Source organism: Enoplosus armatus, chromosome 14 (genome assembly GCF_043641665.1).
Source record: "Enoplosus armatus isolate fEnoArm2 chromosome 14, fEnoArm2.hap1, whole genome shotgun sequence".
NCBI lineage: Eukaryota > Metazoa > Chordata > Actinopteri > Centrarchiformes > Enoplosidae > Enoplosus > Enoplosus armatus.
This window is the reverse complement of record NC_092193.1, coordinates 6,393,200-6,411,533: the sequence shown is the minus strand read 5'-3', so window position 1 is coordinate 6,411,533 and position 18,334 is coordinate 6,393,200. Positions and strand designations below refer to the sequence as shown.

The 18,334-nt window shown below is 42.8% G+C and overlaps 1 protein-coding gene across 7 annotated transcripts in view; it reads left to right on the top strand.

Annotated features, from left to right (window-relative positions):
* Nucleotides 1-17,554, top strand: part of LOC139296587 (receptor-type tyrosine-protein phosphatase mu-like) — a 142,390-nt gene extending 124,836 nt beyond the window's left edge. For 5 of the 7 annotated variants that reach the window (XM_070919034.1, XM_070919039.1, XM_070919040.1 and 2 more), the window contains 11 exons: nt 3,622-3,719; nt 6,085-6,201; nt 7,191-7,345; nt 7,891-8,026; nt 9,967-10,116; nt 10,514-10,687; nt 12,284-12,415; nt 14,415-14,540; nt 16,228-16,391; nt 16,590-16,725; nt 17,501-17,554. In XM_070919034.1, coding sequence (XP_070775135.1) covers nt 3,622-3,719; nt 6,085-6,201; nt 7,191-7,345; nt 7,891-8,026; nt 9,967-10,116; nt 10,514-10,687; nt 12,284-12,415; nt 14,415-14,540; nt 16,228-16,391; nt 16,590-16,725; nt 17,501-17,554 — 1,442 coding nt within the window. Of the gene's footprint in view, nt 1-3,621; nt 3,720-6,084; nt 6,241-7,178; nt 7,346-7,890; nt 8,027-9,966; nt 10,117-10,513; nt 10,688-12,283; nt 12,416-14,414; nt 14,541-16,227; nt 16,392-16,589; nt 16,726-17,500 lie in introns of all 7 variants that reach the window. The other 2 variants (XM_070919038.1, XM_070919035.1) reach the window with 1 other exon arrangement.
* The last annotated feature ends 780 nt before the right edge of the window (nt 17,555-18,334 follow it).

Here is an 18,334-nt window from a genome sequence, read left to right as displayed (position 1 = left end):
AAGAGGTTGCTTGTTGGAAAATGTAGGTCGTTTGAACCAACAACCGCTGTTGTTTTTCTGCACGCTTTCTCGCCGTTTTTTTCTCCTCACTGGTGGCATTTTTTTTAGATGTAAATATTATATGTAAATAATATAAGAACCTCATACTACTCGTTAACTGCAGTGATGAGTGTCAAGACACGACAACTGCTCTTGCTATTTTTCAGTAGAAACACAAAACAATGAGCCTTAGAAATATCCAGCTTCCCTCTGACTTCTGTCAAATTGTTTGTGTTTGAGATCTGTTTGTTCCTGTAAACCTATTCATCAAGAGCCATACTCACTTCCCTCCGACTGTCATCAAGTTCAGCGCTGCCCATCGTCTCCTCCTCACCTTTCCTCCATCTCTTCATGCATATGGAAAGATAAATTGGCTGGCTGAAGCTTGGCAGTAGCCTCTCATTGGATGATTTACCATATAATGCCAAGTGTTATTGTGTTACTGAAGTCCTACACACCAGCTGTCCTGCCTCTCAGTCTCCCTCTCCCAAACTTCTCAGCAGTGTGTATCCTCCCTCGGGGACGAGTGTAGGAGGTAGCAGAGTGGGTGGTTCAATCAGGTTGGGTAGTTATTGGAAAGAGTGGAAGTGACTGGAATTGGAGATTGAGGTCTTACAGTTAAAATTTAGACGAAACCACCTCATGCAAAGCAGAGGAAATGTGGGAATACGATTGGAAGATATTGAGGAGCTTTGTTCCAAATTTCTAGATATCCAGTTGGGATGGAAAGAAGTCAACAGAAGTTCAATTTTTCAGAAATACAGCCATTATACTCCGCAAAATGTTCTTGTTTTCCAAAGAGAGACACATGAACCGGCTGGCAGCAGAAACATGATTGTGGAGATGATGGCTCATTTTGAATCATTTCACTTTTCTTTTTTGTTTTTTGTAGAAAGTCTCGAAATTTCATTGCGGAGTTTGTGAAAGATTTAAGTGATTTAAACGATTTCACATGAGGCTACGCTAGAGTGCAGTTGGAGGATAGACAGTCAAGAACTGTTTAGGCACCACAGAAAGCAAATGAAACATGGCTTGATCAATCAAGTGATTAAAGTGGAGATGACACTTTGTTGATGCCCTGAGGGAAATTAGGTTGTTGAAGAAGACGGAAGCCAATGAGGAACACAGACAGGAAAGCATGCTGGAGCTGCTGCAACTGGTGTCTAATAGCTTCTCCTATAAGTTATCAAACCATGACTTACAGTTTATATGCATTTTGGCCTTAATTTGATTTAATAGAGATACAGACAGGAAATGAAGGGAGAGAGAGGTGGACCAAATGGGTTTCTTCCACCATGTGAGCATTGTATTTCAGTCAGAGACATGTCAAGATATTGATCATTTATAGAAAATATGCTTAAGATGCTTATCACCCCTTAATAATCATACATGAATCTTAAAATAAAGCACATAAGGAGGAGGTCGGGGTGGTGGAGGGAGCACCAAACGATATTGGCATAAGCGTATTAGCAGAGCAATAATGAGTGGTGTCAGGTTTAATGTCGCCGCATGAATATGATTGGACGTCATTAGCCACGCAGCGGAGTGAGCCAGTGGTCGTGAAGCATGTATGAAACAGCAGACGCAGTTTCTCAAACCAATGTAATTGTGCAAAGACTATTGTGTGTACTACATATTCTATTTTAAATGTTTACTTTTGAAAGAAAGCTTTTCAAGACAAATGACCCCAAATTGGTCCCAATGGTCAGGCCAGCGCCTCGCATGGCTGCTGCCACCATCAGTGTTTGAATAGGCGAAGACATCATGACGTGCTTTGTCCAGCTCGAGTAGTAAAGCATCCCGTTTGCAATTGAGTTAATATTCCGCAGTAGGTTTTATTTACCTTGTGGCTCAGTGGTTGAGATGCTACCCTGATTGCAACAGTAATTGCTCAAATTCAGCTGGGGACGTTCATTGCATGTCCTTCCCCCCTCCCGCTCTCCCCTTGTTTCCTTTCACCCTTCAACTGTCCACTATCACATAGAAGCAGAAATGCCCCAAAAGTCCGAATATAAAATAACCTTTCAAATAAAAATGTCATTCACATCAAAACTAAGAGACTGATCAAATGTTGTCAGCCAATAAAAGTGACCTGTCTCAGGGGCCTAAAGCTTATTTAATTTACTTACCACATAAATGACGAGCACTAATATTTAAGTTTGCGTCTGTGCCGTGTTATGTCTTAGCCTGCGTCTCTGTGTGTGTCTGCATAATTTGTCATGTCTCCAGGTAATTTGGGCCAACGCAGGAGAATGCACAACTGCAGAGATTTGCATTCACTAATTAATTTGTCAGAAGCCTTTTTTTTTTCCACTTGGTGCTTGATTAAAACTAATATTAATAATTTTAATTAACCGGAATAATAATTAAATTCCTATCAATCCACAATTATTGCTCAGTGAAGTTTTAAATATTGGAGGTATTCAACGGCTCTCTGCTCAGTTATTTTGATGTTCACCAGACACGTTTGGGTCGGGTTCGGTGGAGAGGTTGGTGTTAAACAGATGAGGTGTGCTGTAGTGGTAATTACTTTGAGCTTTGCCACACACACACACACACACACACACACACACACACACTTGCACACAGGCTTTAGCCTCATCTTTAAATTTGTGATTTATTTGTACTCTCTTGTTCTCGTCTGTGTTTAAGCCCTCTGCTGTAGAGTAAGCACTTTGCGAGGAATCTGTCGTAGGAAGCACTACAAATAAATCTGATTTGACGTGTTTTTCAATGCCTGATCCGAGGACTGAAAATGGAGGAGAAAATGCTCTGTAAACTGCATTGTTGCTGTACGACTGTAATACCTCCAAATCCCCTGTGTTTATATTGTGTGTAAGTTGATCTGCCTCTGAAGACGGGGACAGAAGCTTTATTGGCATGACGCTGTGATCAGAAAACATGTTGCCACAGCGTAAACATAAACAGAGTGAAGTAAATAATGCATACAATGGATTTATTTTTAAAAAGCAGTGACGAATACTGCAATTTAACAAGGAGTTGCTGATAAAAATAGAATGAATGTAAATTGAGAAGAAGAATGATGGAAGATTCTGTATTTTACAGTTTATAAAACTAACTTTTTACCACTCACTGTTTTGGCGTTATGTAGAACTGAAGGGTTATATGACTACGAGCAGAAGAACGGGAAAGTATGTGGACACCCGTACCTGTATTCTTGTGTGTGGTTTTGGTTTGGGGCTGTTTGGGGAAATCTTAAGATAAACTGGAATACCAACTGTGAGCCAGATCATATCGCCCAACATCAGTGGTTGACCTCATTAATGATTTGTGGCCAAATGGGAGCAAATTCCTGCAGCCAGGTTCCAAAAGTCTTCCCAGTAGAGTGGAGGCAAGTGAAAACTGAATGGGACGTTGCCTCGTAGTTTGGGGGTAAAGTGTCCCAGAGTACGTCATAGGACGGTCAGGAGGGCGGTATTACTGGATTTGTATAATACCGTTATTATACATTTGTATATTTTGAATGTTTGGAAAAAAAACTCTCCTCTAGATTTCTTTGTGGTAAATTTGGTTAAAATGTATTTCCTCAAACTTCATTCCCTCTCTCTGTCGCTCTTTAAGGCCCCATGCAGGAGACGGTCTTCGACTTCTGGAGGATGGTCTGGCAGGAGAACACGGCAGCTATCGTCATGGTGACCAACCTGGTGGAAGTGGGCAGGGTAGGTATTAATTACAGGTTCACTCTAACCGCAGATCTCAAATAAGATTACCTTACCCACCCCCCCCCCCCCCTCGTCGACTGACAGCCTTATTGTATCTTAAGGCAAACGGAGCCATCTTTTTTGTGTGTGTGTGTGTTTGAACATCAGTGCCCAGATGTTTCTGCGTGTGTGTGTGCAAGCTTAGTGAGGCATGGGTCTCACGTGCCGCCAGCACTTTTTCCATCTATCTGATCAGTGAGAAGTGAGAAGAAACTGATTGATGGCCTTCATTACCAGAGAGGCATCCAGGCAACTGACTACTGTTTCATCTGAGTGGCTCTATAACAGGACATTATACTCTGCTGTAGCCGCCAGCTCCTACCAGGCTCCTCCGAGCAGAAACATCTCTTAATGTTGTCCTCATTGGACAAAAAGGGACTGTTATTGAGTGGTGAGGACGGTCCATAATGTTCAAACTAATGGTAGAGCCTTTTCTTTTTGTTCACTACAGCATGTGGCCTGCCTCTGAGAGGAAGAGAAAAAAAACCTTGAGCCTTACTTCAGTCCTAATTTGTTCCACTTAACTCGCACTGTAGTTCCTCCTGGTTAGGTTATAATCAAGAGAAAATGAAGGTCTTAACGTACAGTATAATGCTTTGACCGCCGGGGGATTTTCTCCAAGAATTTTAAACACATTCACGCTGAAAGCCCCTTAAACACAGGAACACCTTGATTTCGCTGATGTGCATTTTTTGCGGGGCTTAAATGTAGCAGAGCTGATAATGATTCATGGGCCCATCTCTTGGTACCTCATTAGGCCGTTCCTCTACAGTAGCTGGGTCCGCCCCGCCCCACACCTTCTCCACACCTGCTTAGCTGCGGTGCCGTCCTCGGTGGGCCCCGGCCCCCAAACCGTCTGTTATATGATCCTTGTCCAATGGCGGGCGGTAGGCACAGTTGGTCACAGTGACGGTGGCTCCACTGAGGGCCCCATAAAATCACTCCGCCATATCACAGTGGGCCATCTGCTCGGCACAGTTGCTGATGAACTCTGGGAAATCCTGGCACACACACACACACACAGACACGCAGCCTCTGTCCCGCTGGTTTCACACACAGGGGCGGCGCTCTGCACACTTTGATGTACGAGAGATTTGGTTTGGAAGGTAGCGTTCTGATGTGTGTGTCTGATGAGGTGACGCTACATGTGCTTCTTTTCCATTCGCTTTATCCATATGAGAGAATGACTTCAAGTGCTGTGTACACACACAGCCACACACTCATAAGTGTGCTCACGCAAAAGAACATCTGTGTGTACGCTGGCATAATTTAGCCCAAAGGCTAATTCCCCCCCAAACCAGGCGCCTGATTCAGAGTGATCTAATAAGGTAATGGCTTTTGCCTAATTCAATCTGGCTGGAAGCGGACGGTGGATTTGTGATTGTCATCGGGGATTAGTCATCGGGGGTGTCAGAGAGAGAGACCTGAAAGTCCCCTTCTGTCTGTGTCACTCCTCAAACCAAAATCTCATTTCATTCCTAATCAGCGCATAGACTCCAGAAATGAAAATTGAATCTAGCTGTGGCTGCTGTCGCATTTATCCCTCATCAAAAATTATCATTCTCTGATATACCTCCATGATCTCAGTCTCTATTACCAGCCTTACTGTCTCAGTATCAACAGTTTAATTCAACAGGGGGGGAAAGAGGTGTTGGGGGGGGGGGGGGGGGGGGGGTAATTTTGCACTCTTATGATACCTAATACAAGTGATATTTCCAGTGGGGTGTTTTAGATTTCTGTTGGGAAATCTGTTTTAAACAGCTGAGGGTTTATTATTTCATGTCATTATTGGATTGTCATTATATCTCCCTCATCCAATTGAAGTACACTATTTTTTTCATATTTTGTCCTATTTCTCCGCACTGGTAGTCAGAAATTTAAGGTGGACAAATCTAACACCCCCTAGTACTATTCTGCTCTGTTGCAGAGTCCCGTACAGTCTACCTTTAGACTCATTTTCACATTATCGATGTGAGAATGAAAAAGCAATAATGTGAGAATGAGCTCTCCATCGATACATAAGATTCCCATTTACAGCAGATCCTTGACCGGGGGTCGAAACTAATATGAAGCGAATCTCATTTTGACTTGAAAGAAACGCTTTAGAAACTGAAATATCAGGAGGCAAATGGGAAGTAATGTTACGTGCCAATTATCTTTATTGGAAAAAATGATGGCCCGGCAACTCGCAGACATTCAAACAAATTGTATGAGCCTGTGCAGTGAAATAAAGCGTTGCTTGTGTGCAAATGTAAATGCATTGCAGTTAGCAGAACAGTATGTCTGCATGTGATTATAAAGCACTCGCTTTTGACCCCCTCAGGTGAAGTGCTGTAAGTACTGGCCTGATGACACCGAGATCTACAGAGACATCAAGGTGACGCTGATAGAGACGGAGCTGCTGTCGGAGTACGTCATCAGGACCTTTGCCGTAGAGAAGGTACGTTTTTCAACCTCTATCTATTCAACATCCGAAAGATTTGAAACAACACTCATTTCTTTAGCATCAACCCACGGCACGCTCACTCAGCTGGGAGATGCTCAGAACTAGACCTCAACCTTAAGCCATTGAGCAGTTTGTCTGAACAAGTTGTGGGTTACATGCTTAGCTCATAAGCACCTATAGAGTAGTTGCTAAGTGGTTGAGAAGAGGGTCATCTTTAAAAGTTTCTGCTACTGTGACTTGATTAAAAAGGACCTCTTTTTACCTTTTATATAACAAACATATTTCTAGATTTTAAAGCCATTATTTGTAGGATTTGAACAGCAAAAATGCATTCACACTATTCCCACCTGGATAGTATGAAAGATCCTATAACCATTTAAAACTCTCTTACTAAAATAGTAACCTTAAAAAGTAAGTGATTCTGAGAGGGTATAAACAGAAACAGAGTAATCTAATGCATTTCACAGTTTCCCCAAACACTGCTGCTAAGGATCACTTTATCTAATGAAAGTTTTCCCAGTAGAACCTATTGAGATCCTCTCTAACCCGCTGTTAAACTTAGGCTTTATTGGATAATGAATGTTAAAGAACAAACATTCAAACTGTGACTCATTATAACCCAAAGCGACAGGCAATAAAGTAAGCTAAAATTCTAATTTATTGAAACTGCAAAAACTGGTGTTTATATGTTAAATCCACAGTGCCCAGATTATATATCTAACACATAATCCTGTGTCCTACAGTAGGTAAAGAAATAAGGCTACAGTGGCCTTCAGCATCCTGTTTGCTGTCAGATAATGGAAACTTTGTTCAACCCCTCCTCGGCTTTGCCCATGAAGTGCGTGTTTGTATTCAATCCGACTCTGTATTTGCTTTAGAAGGACCTCTCACGTCGTCTGTGCACTGTATCCTCTGTCTTCTCAACACATCCCGCCGTCTCGCGCTGTGCTTTGTGTGTTTAACATGATGACTCTGTTCCACAGAGAGGGGCTCATGAGATCCGGGAGATCAGACAGTTTCACTTCACGGGCTGGCCGGACCACGGAGTGCCCTATCACGCCACAGGCCTGCTGGGGTTCATTAGGAGAGTCAAGTCCAAGACCCTGACCAATGCTGGGCCCATGGTGGTTCACTGCAGGTTGGTGTGCACCTGAACTGAAAACTGAGTTTCATACTTTTGTTTCTACTCTGTCTAACCAGTCAGTATATACTTGTGTGTACCTGTTCTCTGTCCTACCAGGTAGGTGATAGTATTCTCCACCGTCTATAGATTGAAACCAACTGTAGATATTTTGGAGACGCACCAGAAAGTAAAAAGATCAACCTAAATAATATTAACACTATTTCCTCTGACTTAAGTGACATGTGTTTGTCAGTCTCATTGTTAGTTTGTAAAATCATTTTGCCGCTTTGGTCTTAAAGGGTCAGTTCACCAAATTACAACGAAAAGACATATTTTCTCAATCACCTCTAGTAGTATCGAGCCATGCAGACAGTGTTGATTTTGAGATCTGCCTCTGAGAGTTTTCATTAGAACTTTTTACCCAAAGAGACGTTGAGGTGCGTTTATGTAACGACCCTGAGCTCAAATTTGTAGCTAACATTTGGTGTCCTACTCCTCTGATTAGAAACCGTGCTTTCTCCTGCACCCCTGAGGTATCCGATCTGTGTGTTTTCCTGCAGTGCCGGGGCAGGGCGGACAGGCTGCTTCATCGTCATCGACATCATGCTGGACATGGCGGAGAGAGAGGGTGTGGTGGACATTTACAACTGCGTGAGGGAGCTGCGCTCGCGGAGGGTCAACATGGTCCAGACTGAGGTACAGTAAATCTGGTCCCGCACGGGCCTCAGCAGGCCTGTCCACAGAGACTCATCAGTAAAAGGAAAGAGTGAGGATGCAGCTTGACAGGCTGTTGTCTTATGTGGATTAACTAGTATCTGCGAGTAATTCTTAGCATAAGCCCCACTTCTCTGGTGCTCCAGAACAAATGCTCAGAGATAATAGCAAAGAGGAGAGCTCTTTTATGAAAAACATGTATTATTTTCTGGCAAAATAAATCCTTACCTGACATTTATTAGTCAATAATTCTGCAGGATCCAGTCTGTAAAGGTTTTTAACCATTTTGCCAGTGACTGAAGATGATTATCTTTTAAAATGCAGCATAATTAGTTTTAATTTTTAGCTGTCAGTCATTTTTAAGTGCCAGTTCAAGTGGTGCATTTTTTAAACTGTGGGAATACGTAAGGGAAGATGCCCTGACGAGGCCTCTGTTATCAGGAATTAATGGACAAGTGCTCTTCAGTGTTTCATGTTTTTAACCTACTTGAAATATCAGATGAATGGTGTTTATATTTACTGCAGATGTATTTATGGCTACAGCTTTACGTTTTTATGATCATTTCTCACAGAAGACATTTATTGAAGTGCACACCCTAACTATTTCCCAGGATACTAAGCACAAGTGCTTGGCAATGCATTCTATAATAAAAGGGTTTAGAGGCTTGTAACTGAGAGCATTTAGCTCATATTGATGGCTGAAAACATTCCTGGCTCATCCTCCAGCTTTATGCCAGTGCGGGCTACCAAAGGACTTTGCGCTTTCCTGAACACCGGCCATCTGGAGGTGTCCATAGTCTCGTTGGATGGATCATTTCACCGTAATTCCCTTTAAATCACAAGCGTCATTGGACTTAATGGGCAAATGTTTCATAGCTGACGTCCGAATTGGGATTTGAGTAACTGGAGACCAAATGTTGTTCACCCTGAGTCACTCTCCTCAAGTTCAGTGACCTTCAGAGTGTGTGTATGTGTGCGTTTACCCTCGCAGGTGTTCATGCTCGTTGGCACGGACAGACACTAACTCTCCGACGTGGTTTTAATCTGTCCGCGGAAATGAAAAGCCTTGTTGTTGTTGTTTATAGTTTATGAGCTCAGATAACATCTATCAATCTGTGGATTCTGGTTTGAGCATCATATTGGCTCCGACCCGCTGACCCAGCAAGAGCTAGTCAAACTCTCAGGTCAACAGTTTTGCATTCTGCACTGGACTTGACAAATGGCAACACATGTTTCTCTGTTAATCTGTAAATCAGTGACCCATGTGCATGTGTGCGGATTTTTGTCCGAAGTGACAAGGGAGTGTCAGCTGAAAATGTCACTTCAGAATAGATTTGTATCAAGCCTCAAGCTGTGTCACCATGTCGACTGCTTGACTGACTGATGTGAGGAGGAGGGAATGTGTCGCGATTTCCAGTTTCACTCTGCATGAAGTTAAGGACAAGCGGGGATTGTTTTTTGTTAAGACGTCAACCTCGTTCATGCCTTGATCATGTCGATAATGACGATGAAGTCTTAGCCTGGCTAAGGTCACCGAGGACTGATAGGGTCATGAAAAACCTGAAAAGGTCATTGAATTTTAGAAAATACCTTCTTCCAGGCCTCTAAATACTTTAAGGTTTTTAAAATGTCATGTAGTTTTATAAGAGAATTAAATCAGCAATGTACCAAAAAATGCAAAAATATGTAATGTAACCTTTGAACAGAGACAATGACAAATATTAGTCATAGAAACTGCCTTAGGGATAAAGAATAATCATGGTAAGGTCGTGGAAAGGTCATTGAGTTCTTCTAGCAAAAATGCAGAGGAACACTGGCTCATGCGTTTCTGCTGCTGCTGGTAAAAACAAAATCATATATCGTCTGTTGTCATGAGTCTTTTAAGTCTGATAGATCCGCAATGAGGATGCTGTTTTTTGCAGGAGCAGTATGTCTTCATCCACGATGCCATTTTGGAGGCATGTCTCTGCGGCGACACCACCATTCCTGCCAGTCAGCTCCGCTCCGTGTACTACGACATGAACCGCCTGGACCCGCAGACCAACTCCAGCCCCATTAAAGAGGAGTTCAGGGTGAGGAGATTTTAACATAATAAGGCGCTGTATGCAAATCCCTAATAAAAGCATTATCTCAAGTGCAGGATGAGTTCAAAACAACAGTAAACATGTTGTCTCCTGATGAATGGCGCAGTGCCCCCCCCCCCGGGCCAATCAGTAGCAAATATGTCACCTTGCTTTAATCTGTAATAGTAGCACCCCTCCTTGGACCAATCAGAGTTACATGAAATGCCTCGCCCCCCCTTAGTTTCATCACAGTCGCATCAGGGGAGTCAGAGCTATCGCTAATGTAACTGATTAAAGAATTGCATTGTTAATTACCATATTGGGAGATAATTATCACACTCAAGACCCAAGTGCCTACCTTCCTGCGTTGGCATGACGATGTGTATTTCTGCTTCAACCCTGACAGACTCTGAACATGGTGACTCCCACGCTGCGGGTGGAGGACTGCAGCATCGCCCTGCTGCCCAGGAACCACGAGAAGAACCGCTGCATGGACGTCCTCCCTCCAGACCGCTGCCTCCCCTTCCTGATCACCATCGACGGGGAGAGCTCCAATTACATCAACGCTGCGCTCATGGATGTAAGAGTCAAACTAGACCATGACATTCCTTTACAGAGTCACTTAAAGGAGCATTCCAGTGTTATTCTTGCTAATTGAATCCCTGTAATTTTTAAAGTGGTAAATTGACACTCAGTCACAAAGCAGGAAATTGCTGCTGCCCCACTCTTTGAGAGCTGAAACTTTCCCACATGTTGCTTTTCATGTCAAAGGCTAATCAGTGATGTCAAAGCAGGTATTTTGCCTTTGACAGTTAATGGAAAACATCGTGGTCTATTAAGGCTACTGAGCGGTAACAGTGTTTCAGCTCCTTATGCAATGGATTTCTCTTCGTGGGATTATTTAACATTGCTAATGTTTTAACAGGAGGGACATGTAAAGAGACAAGCATCACAGGAATGTGCAAAACACAAAAAAAAAGTGTTTAAAATAAAATAGGCGTGACACTCCTTTCCCAGCCACCCACCAAAGAATCAAACAAAAGGACCATGTTTTTTTAAATTGATTGTGCTGACAAGTGCTCTTATACAAGAGAAGAAGTTAAAAATAAATATATGGAGAGAATATGAGTGAATAAGTGAGTCAGACATGTCACAAAACAAGTCTCAGGTTTTTACACCGACAGTATGCATTAAAGATATATTACGAAGACCGTTAACAGCTGAGTTGAGGTTCAAAGTTTAGTAGTTTAGTAGCTGTTCTGGAGGGATTTCCATTTTTATTTCCATTTTTATTCACTGGCCTTTTTGGCCCACTAATCTTTTAATCTGTTGTCATTTCTATAACTGTGCATTTTGTCCCTTGTCGTTTATTGTTGTCGTTGCTGTTTCTCTTTGTGTTTTTACTTTTTTATATTTTGATCTTCTTTTGTACATCACCTCGTTCAACTGCGTTTAAATGTGCTCTAGAAATAAACTTTACTTACTATCAAGGGCTTTTTGTCCCCGTTGGCTTAAAGGTTAAGCTTCAATGTTCATTTTTGACCTTGGAAACGGACGTTCACAAAACAGTCTCAGTTCAAACAATTTCAATTTCAACTGGCAAACTCCATCTGCTGATGAGGATCATGTGATATGATAAAACAGCACAGTGGCCAGAACAGCTGTGTGTGGGGTTTTTTTTTTGTTCAAATGCCATGTCATTTTAATTTGGACATACTTGAGACGTGACTTGGTCCTTAACACCTCTGTTCTCTGTCACAATAACTGAAATGCACCTCAGGACGCAACATAAACCCTATGAAAATGAAATGAAAAGTATAGCAATTTTCAAGCGTTACATTTATTCTGGGTGGACCTAACAAAGAACACCTTGACAAAGCATTTGTCCAGTGATGGACTTTTTGGCTCTTGTCTGGATGGAGCAGGTGATCCTCTCAGTCACCACTGGGCCTATCTTTGGGAGCCAGGAACCACATTAACAGTGCAGCGTCCTAATATAATCTCCCTGGACATGGAATCTCCATTAGAAAACAACACTCAGTGTGAGGCAGGTCAAAGGATGGAGGTCACTTTAAAATATTGGTTTATTCTTGGTAAGTTGTCAGCTTACGTACTATATAATATGCATGAGGTGTGTTTAGTGACAGTTTCTTCTATTTTCCTCCCTCTCCTCCAGAGCTACAAGCAGCCTTCTGCGTTCATAGTGACCCAGCACCCGTTGCCAAACACAGTGAAGGATTTCTGGAGATTGGTGCTGGACTACCACTGCACGTCTATAGTAATGCTCAACGACGTCGACCCAGCCCAGGTAAACCCGACCTGATGCGCGTGCACAGACACACTCTCACACGCATACAATACACATAATAATCCTTGAGGGATATTGCAAGAAGTGCACTCACAAACAGATGACAGATGAAGCAGTTCCTTTCATCAGACGTCTGTATCTAATAAAGTCACACAAAAGGACAGAGTGGGAACTGGATTCAGAGAAAGATTGCTTTTTTGTGTTGTTTTCTTCCACTGTGAACCCAGAGACAAAACCCAGGGATGTATCCGTGCTGGCAAACACATATATGCGTATACAGAATATGTTTGAAATGAGGTAGATGCTGCGGAGTGGAAGAGGACTTGCTATGAAAGTGCGGGTAGATGGAGAGACAGGCCCGTGGAAGAGACTATCCAGATTTCTCAGCCCGAGGCTCTGTCATAACACCCGGGGATCAAAGCCTGAAGCCAGGCTGCACTCCCCATCCAAATCCCCTTTCCCTAGGTGACTGACTGACTGGCTGACTGGCTGGATAGAAAAGGCCTTTCATTCAATATTCTCACTGTAGCCAGCAAGTCAGCCAGCCCAGGAAACAGCACAGGTGGGAGGGGAGGTAGGGGGGCCTGGCGTAGATGGAGACGGGGGAGGTGGAGGTTTACCATCTTCTCCATCAGCATCTTTGTTTTTGCATCTGTTGAATTTGTCAAGTTTTGACAGGCTCTCAAAGGAAGCTAGAAAGTGGTGTTTTTGCTGCCACAGAGACTGCATACGTGTTTGTGCTTTTTTTTTTTTTGTTGCGTGTTCAACAAAGAAAGTGAGCTCATATTTGTCCGTCCATCTGGATGCGCGTACTCAGACCTGTTATTTGCATTCCTCTCAGGTAGCCTCCTTTTTTTTTCCTCCCCTTGTTTGTTCATGACTCTGCATGTAGGCATGTCTGTCAGTGCAGACTCTGTCCATCTGTGCGTGTACGCTTCCAGTAGTCTGATTTAGTGCTGTGAGGCCGGCTGTGTGCTCTGCAGGTGCATGTTCTTAACTGGGCTTTCTCTCCCGAGAAGCGGAAATAGGGGAGATTTTGCGGCTCTTATGATATGGTCCCCGGGGGTTTAGTTCTCGCTCTGTACTTTTCAACACTGCAGCCAGAGCAGTCAATAACGCTGTCAGTGACTGCTTCTTAATGCTTTTAATAAGGGCTACGGCTTTAAGCGTAAAGTATTCAGTGTAAGCAGCCAATCCTCAGATTTCAAAAGCTGAAACCAGATCGCTTGGGTTAGCTTTTAGCTGAGTTAGACAACAGTAATGGATGAATAGGTGAAACAGTTAGCTAAGCTTCGCCAATAGTTAGCTGCATTGGATAAATAGCTTGGTTTGAATAGACCTGATGAATGGTTCAACTCATGTATTATTGTTGTAAATGAATTATCTATCAATCAAGCATCTTTTAATGACATTTCTGATCTTGACAGACAAGATCCTCAGATTTTCTCACAGCACGAAAAATAAGTAAAAAAAAAAAAAAAAACAGCCTTTAAGAAAGAAAGAACATGTCTTTGAGATGAGAACAATTAGCCAAGGTTTTTGAGGGATTTCTGTTTGATTTGCTGAACAAAGGGTCAGTTGATTAGGAGAACGCTCTCATACTTGGAGCGCATCTGTGTTTAGTGTTTTGTCTGTCAAAACTGTATTCCAGCTTTTGTCGGAGTGCTCTACAGTGAAGAAGCAATTCATCATATTTTAAAAAGAAAGCACTTCACGTTTAATTAAGTAATTCCTCTTCTTACTCTCTACCTTGTTTCATATAATTTTATGTCCTCAAACTTTTCAATCCCACATAATCCTCTTTAAATTCTTTGTGTAAGAAATCAATGTCACTGGCTTCAGTTAGTGTAGTTTGGATTCCAAAACTAATGAATCATCTCCCACTTTCTTTGTTTTTTCTGTGTGTTTTTCTTTGTTTTGTCTGTGTGTGTGTTGGTTTTACCTGTATTCGTGTGTGTGTGTGTGAATGTGTGTGTGTGTACGTGCCTATTTTGTTTAGTTGTGCCCACAGTACTGGCCAGAAAACGGAGTCCACCGCCATGGACCCATCCAGGTGGAGTTCGTCTCCGCCGACTTGGAGGAGGACATCATCAGCAGAATATTTCGGATCTACAATGCAGCACGGGTACGGTGACACAGGAGGGTCGTGCCTCAAAACCGAAAAATCATTTGTTTCGGAGGAAAGGACAAACTGCATTTATGTGATCGGGCTGTCATGTAGTCTTTCTGCTCTTTTTTTTTTGTAACTTTTGTAACTTGTTTGTCTTCGCCCGCGGTGATCACAACAGCCAATTTATTCTGTGACTGCACACCTCACACATCCCACTCATACGCCGGCCTGTCCATTCAAGCTGTGCAGAGGCAGAGTCATTCTGTTCTTTAACTATGAAACTGCACCAGTGATTGGACCCAAGTGTGGCCGCCACAAGTCTCGTGTCTTTCAGAGACATTTTCACACGTTGTTAAAAAGGTAGAAACCAAGTTGAACTCTCTGACTGTTCCTTCAATTAACACCTTTAAGGGTCAGTTCACCTGAATTACAATAAAACACTCTCACTTGGCTCTCGGTCAGGACCCCCCAAAGGGTTCACAAGATGAATCTGATGGGTCACAAGATGATTAATGGGACAGGAGAGATTTCATAATATATTTCTTCTACACCAAATTACATTTATTTTTCTGACTTTTCTCTAATAATTCCTTTTTCTTGTTAAATGCTGGGGCCTTAAACTTTTTTTTTTATGCTGCTCGTAACTCATAGACATATTGAACCTGTGACAATGGGTCACATGTAGACGTGCTTCGTTTTAAAGGGAGACAAGACAAAGAGGTTGGGAACCAGACCTTGTGACCGTGATTGGTCAGCAGCTCAATCAAACAGTCATTTTTCCTTTTTTCCGAATTGTTTTATTTGAATGATTCAGAATGATACAACAGTTCATGAGGGAAAAAAAGAAAAGTTAAAGAAATGTCAGAAAAATCGACCTAAATTTGTGTAAAATAAACATATTTTTCTTCTTATGCCTTCAATCATCCTGTGATTTGTCTTACTTCCCTTGGAGGGACAATCAACTGTCAACAGTTTTTATTGGAAGTACTATCTAATGAAGAAATCGTCCCTACGGAGGCTGTTGACAGTGTGTTGACCATCCACGCTGACTAACCAACAAACCAAATTCAATTAACTTTTTATTGGAGTGGAGGAAGAAATCTCAGAGACAGACGTCGTATAACTTGGGCAAATAAAACCCAAACTATCTGCATAGCTAGACTCCACTACAGGTAAGTCACACTAATGTTTTTTTGTTTTGCTCGGGTGGACTGACCCTTTAACTTTAAGCCACCAGGCATCACTGCAGGGTCCTGACCCCCGCCACCGTCACCTGCAGTCACCTGCGTAAGCTCCTTACCGCCACCGTCTGCCCGCGCTTGTCAATAATCACTCCTCATATTAACGTGCTGTAACAGCCTCTGGCCGGCAGAGGCACCACCAGCGTGTTAAGTGGAATACAGTCTAATTACACATGATCACCGTCAAATGTTATTGATCGATATGTCTGAGTGTGATATAGATTTTCTGTATCTCAGATCTTAACTATCAGTCTCCAGCAGTAACTGTGCTCATCTATCAGCCCGTCTATCTGCTCATTCATCTCTTCAGTGACTCCTCGTGCCCTTATCCGTCTCTTGTCCTACTTGTCGCAACGGAGGCTTAGCTCGGCCCTGCATCTTTACAGTCTGATTGCATCTTTGCACCCCCCGCCTCTCTCTGTGTGTTAACCTGGGCTAACCGGTGTGTCCTTCCCCTCCAGCCTCAGGACGGCTACCGGATGGTGCAGCAGTTCCAGTTCCTGGGCTGGCCCATGTACAGAGACACGCCCATGTCCAAACGCTCCTTCCTCAAGCTGATTCGACAGGTGGACAAGTGGCAGGAAGAGTACGACGGGGGCGAGGGACGCACTGTGGTCCACTGTCTGTAAGTTATCAGTGCAGAGGGAAGTTCATTCAGTGCTGGCATTAAAAATGAAACATCTCCACCTACTGACTGAATAGCTTTACTGCATCAGAAAACCATGAAACTCGTCTGTCAGCTTTATTATCAACCCTAACCTTTTTATATTAAACTAAATTGTATGTTATTTTCTAATGCTTGGCTTCTTTGTGACAACTCTAGGAATGGAGGCGGCCGCAGTGGGACATTTTGTGCCATTAGCATTGTGTGCGAGATGCTTCAACACCAGCGCTCTGTGGATGTCTTCCACGCTGTCAAAACACTAAGGAACAATAAACCCAACATGGTGGACCTACTGGTGAGGAGCATTGCTGCACCACACAGACTTGAAAATCTAGTATTTGCAAATAAAAATTTAATGTAGTTCCATAACTACATTTCCTATAATGCAACCAGTAGCATCTTTCCATTAGACCCTGCATGTCTGGTAAATGCTTCCCTCTTTCAAATTCCTCGTCCGCAGTTACTAACGCAGGCTTTCTGTCAGAGCATTACTCCTTACTCCAGATTAAATTCACCTTCATGTGTAAAAATCAGTGGACTGCCTCTTTAAAAGTCACTGGATTCTACTTTCTTGTGGTCAACAATTTTCTCGATCACCTGTACCTGCATGGAGATATTGTACGCTTTAACCACTTGGTGAACACAGAAGATAAACGCCCTTGTACAAATCAGAGTGAAAATATCGTTAAAATGCTCTCTGCACATTTTTTCAACAGGCGACTGACCCTGACAATCTATGATAAGTGCATTAATAAGCGCTCATTAAGTATTCCATCATAGGAATACAGCATGCAATGTACAGAGGAGGTGGACGGGGAGGAAGGGGAGGTTAGAGCTGCCGATGTACTCCGATTAAAGAGGCTGTCTGACCATTTCTGTAACTTTCCTAAACCATTATTATTATTATTATTATTATCCTACAGACCCACTTGACAACACGTCTAATGAACTAGTTCTGATTGAACATGACCCTAATAGGGACCCGGTTTTTGTCCCCCGGGTGCCCCCCTAGCAGGTTGATCCGTACATGTCTCTAATGTTTGCGTCTAATGTCTCCTCTTGTCTCCTAGGACCAGTACAAGTTCTGTTACGAAGTGGCACTGGAGTACTTGAACTCTGGGTAACTCAGAGCTCCCGAACCCACCAGAGACTTAAAGTTTGGGACATTACAGAAGACTGCAGCTCACATGTGTGCATTGTGCTAAGTGTGTGTGTCTGTGTGTGTGTTACCGACCCGACAGGAGCGAAGGTGCACACACAACCATACATGCAGCTCCTTTGACCAGCTCTCCTCTTCTTCTTCTGGTCTTCAGTTGGTCTAGATGGGGAAGGTAGCTGAGTTGTACAGTGTTAAATATCGCAGCCTGTTTCTGTCAGTACCGGCTAAGGAAGCCAGCAGGAGCACAAGGAGGGTTTTTTTTTTTTGTCCTCTGCAGTGAGTCGCCTCCTCTCTGGATCCCTCTTTCTCTCTGCCTCTATCTCTCTCAGCCGCCTGTAGTCCCGTGGTTGTTGCCTTGATCCTCATTGGACGACGAGCATTAAATACTCCGGTTTTCTGTGGAATGCGATACACTGTACATAACGTAATGTGTTCATTTTATTCTCTCCGATTTCTGTTTTGTTTGTTTTTTTTTGCTTAGCTCATTTATAAAAAGTCATTAAATTCAGGAGCTCAAAGCCTAAATGTTACTAAATGTCCTGTAAATTTATGACTTCTAGCTGATTATTGCTTCATACTGTATGTTGGGGACGGCTGGCTCAGTCTACATCTGCTTACCTTATTTCCTGTACAGGGATCCAAAGCTTTATTTGCACTTCCATTGAATTCTTGTTGTGCATATTGTACATATTTCTGTAGATTATTTATTCACGGTATGTACTTTTTTTGTGACTCGCAGTAAGTG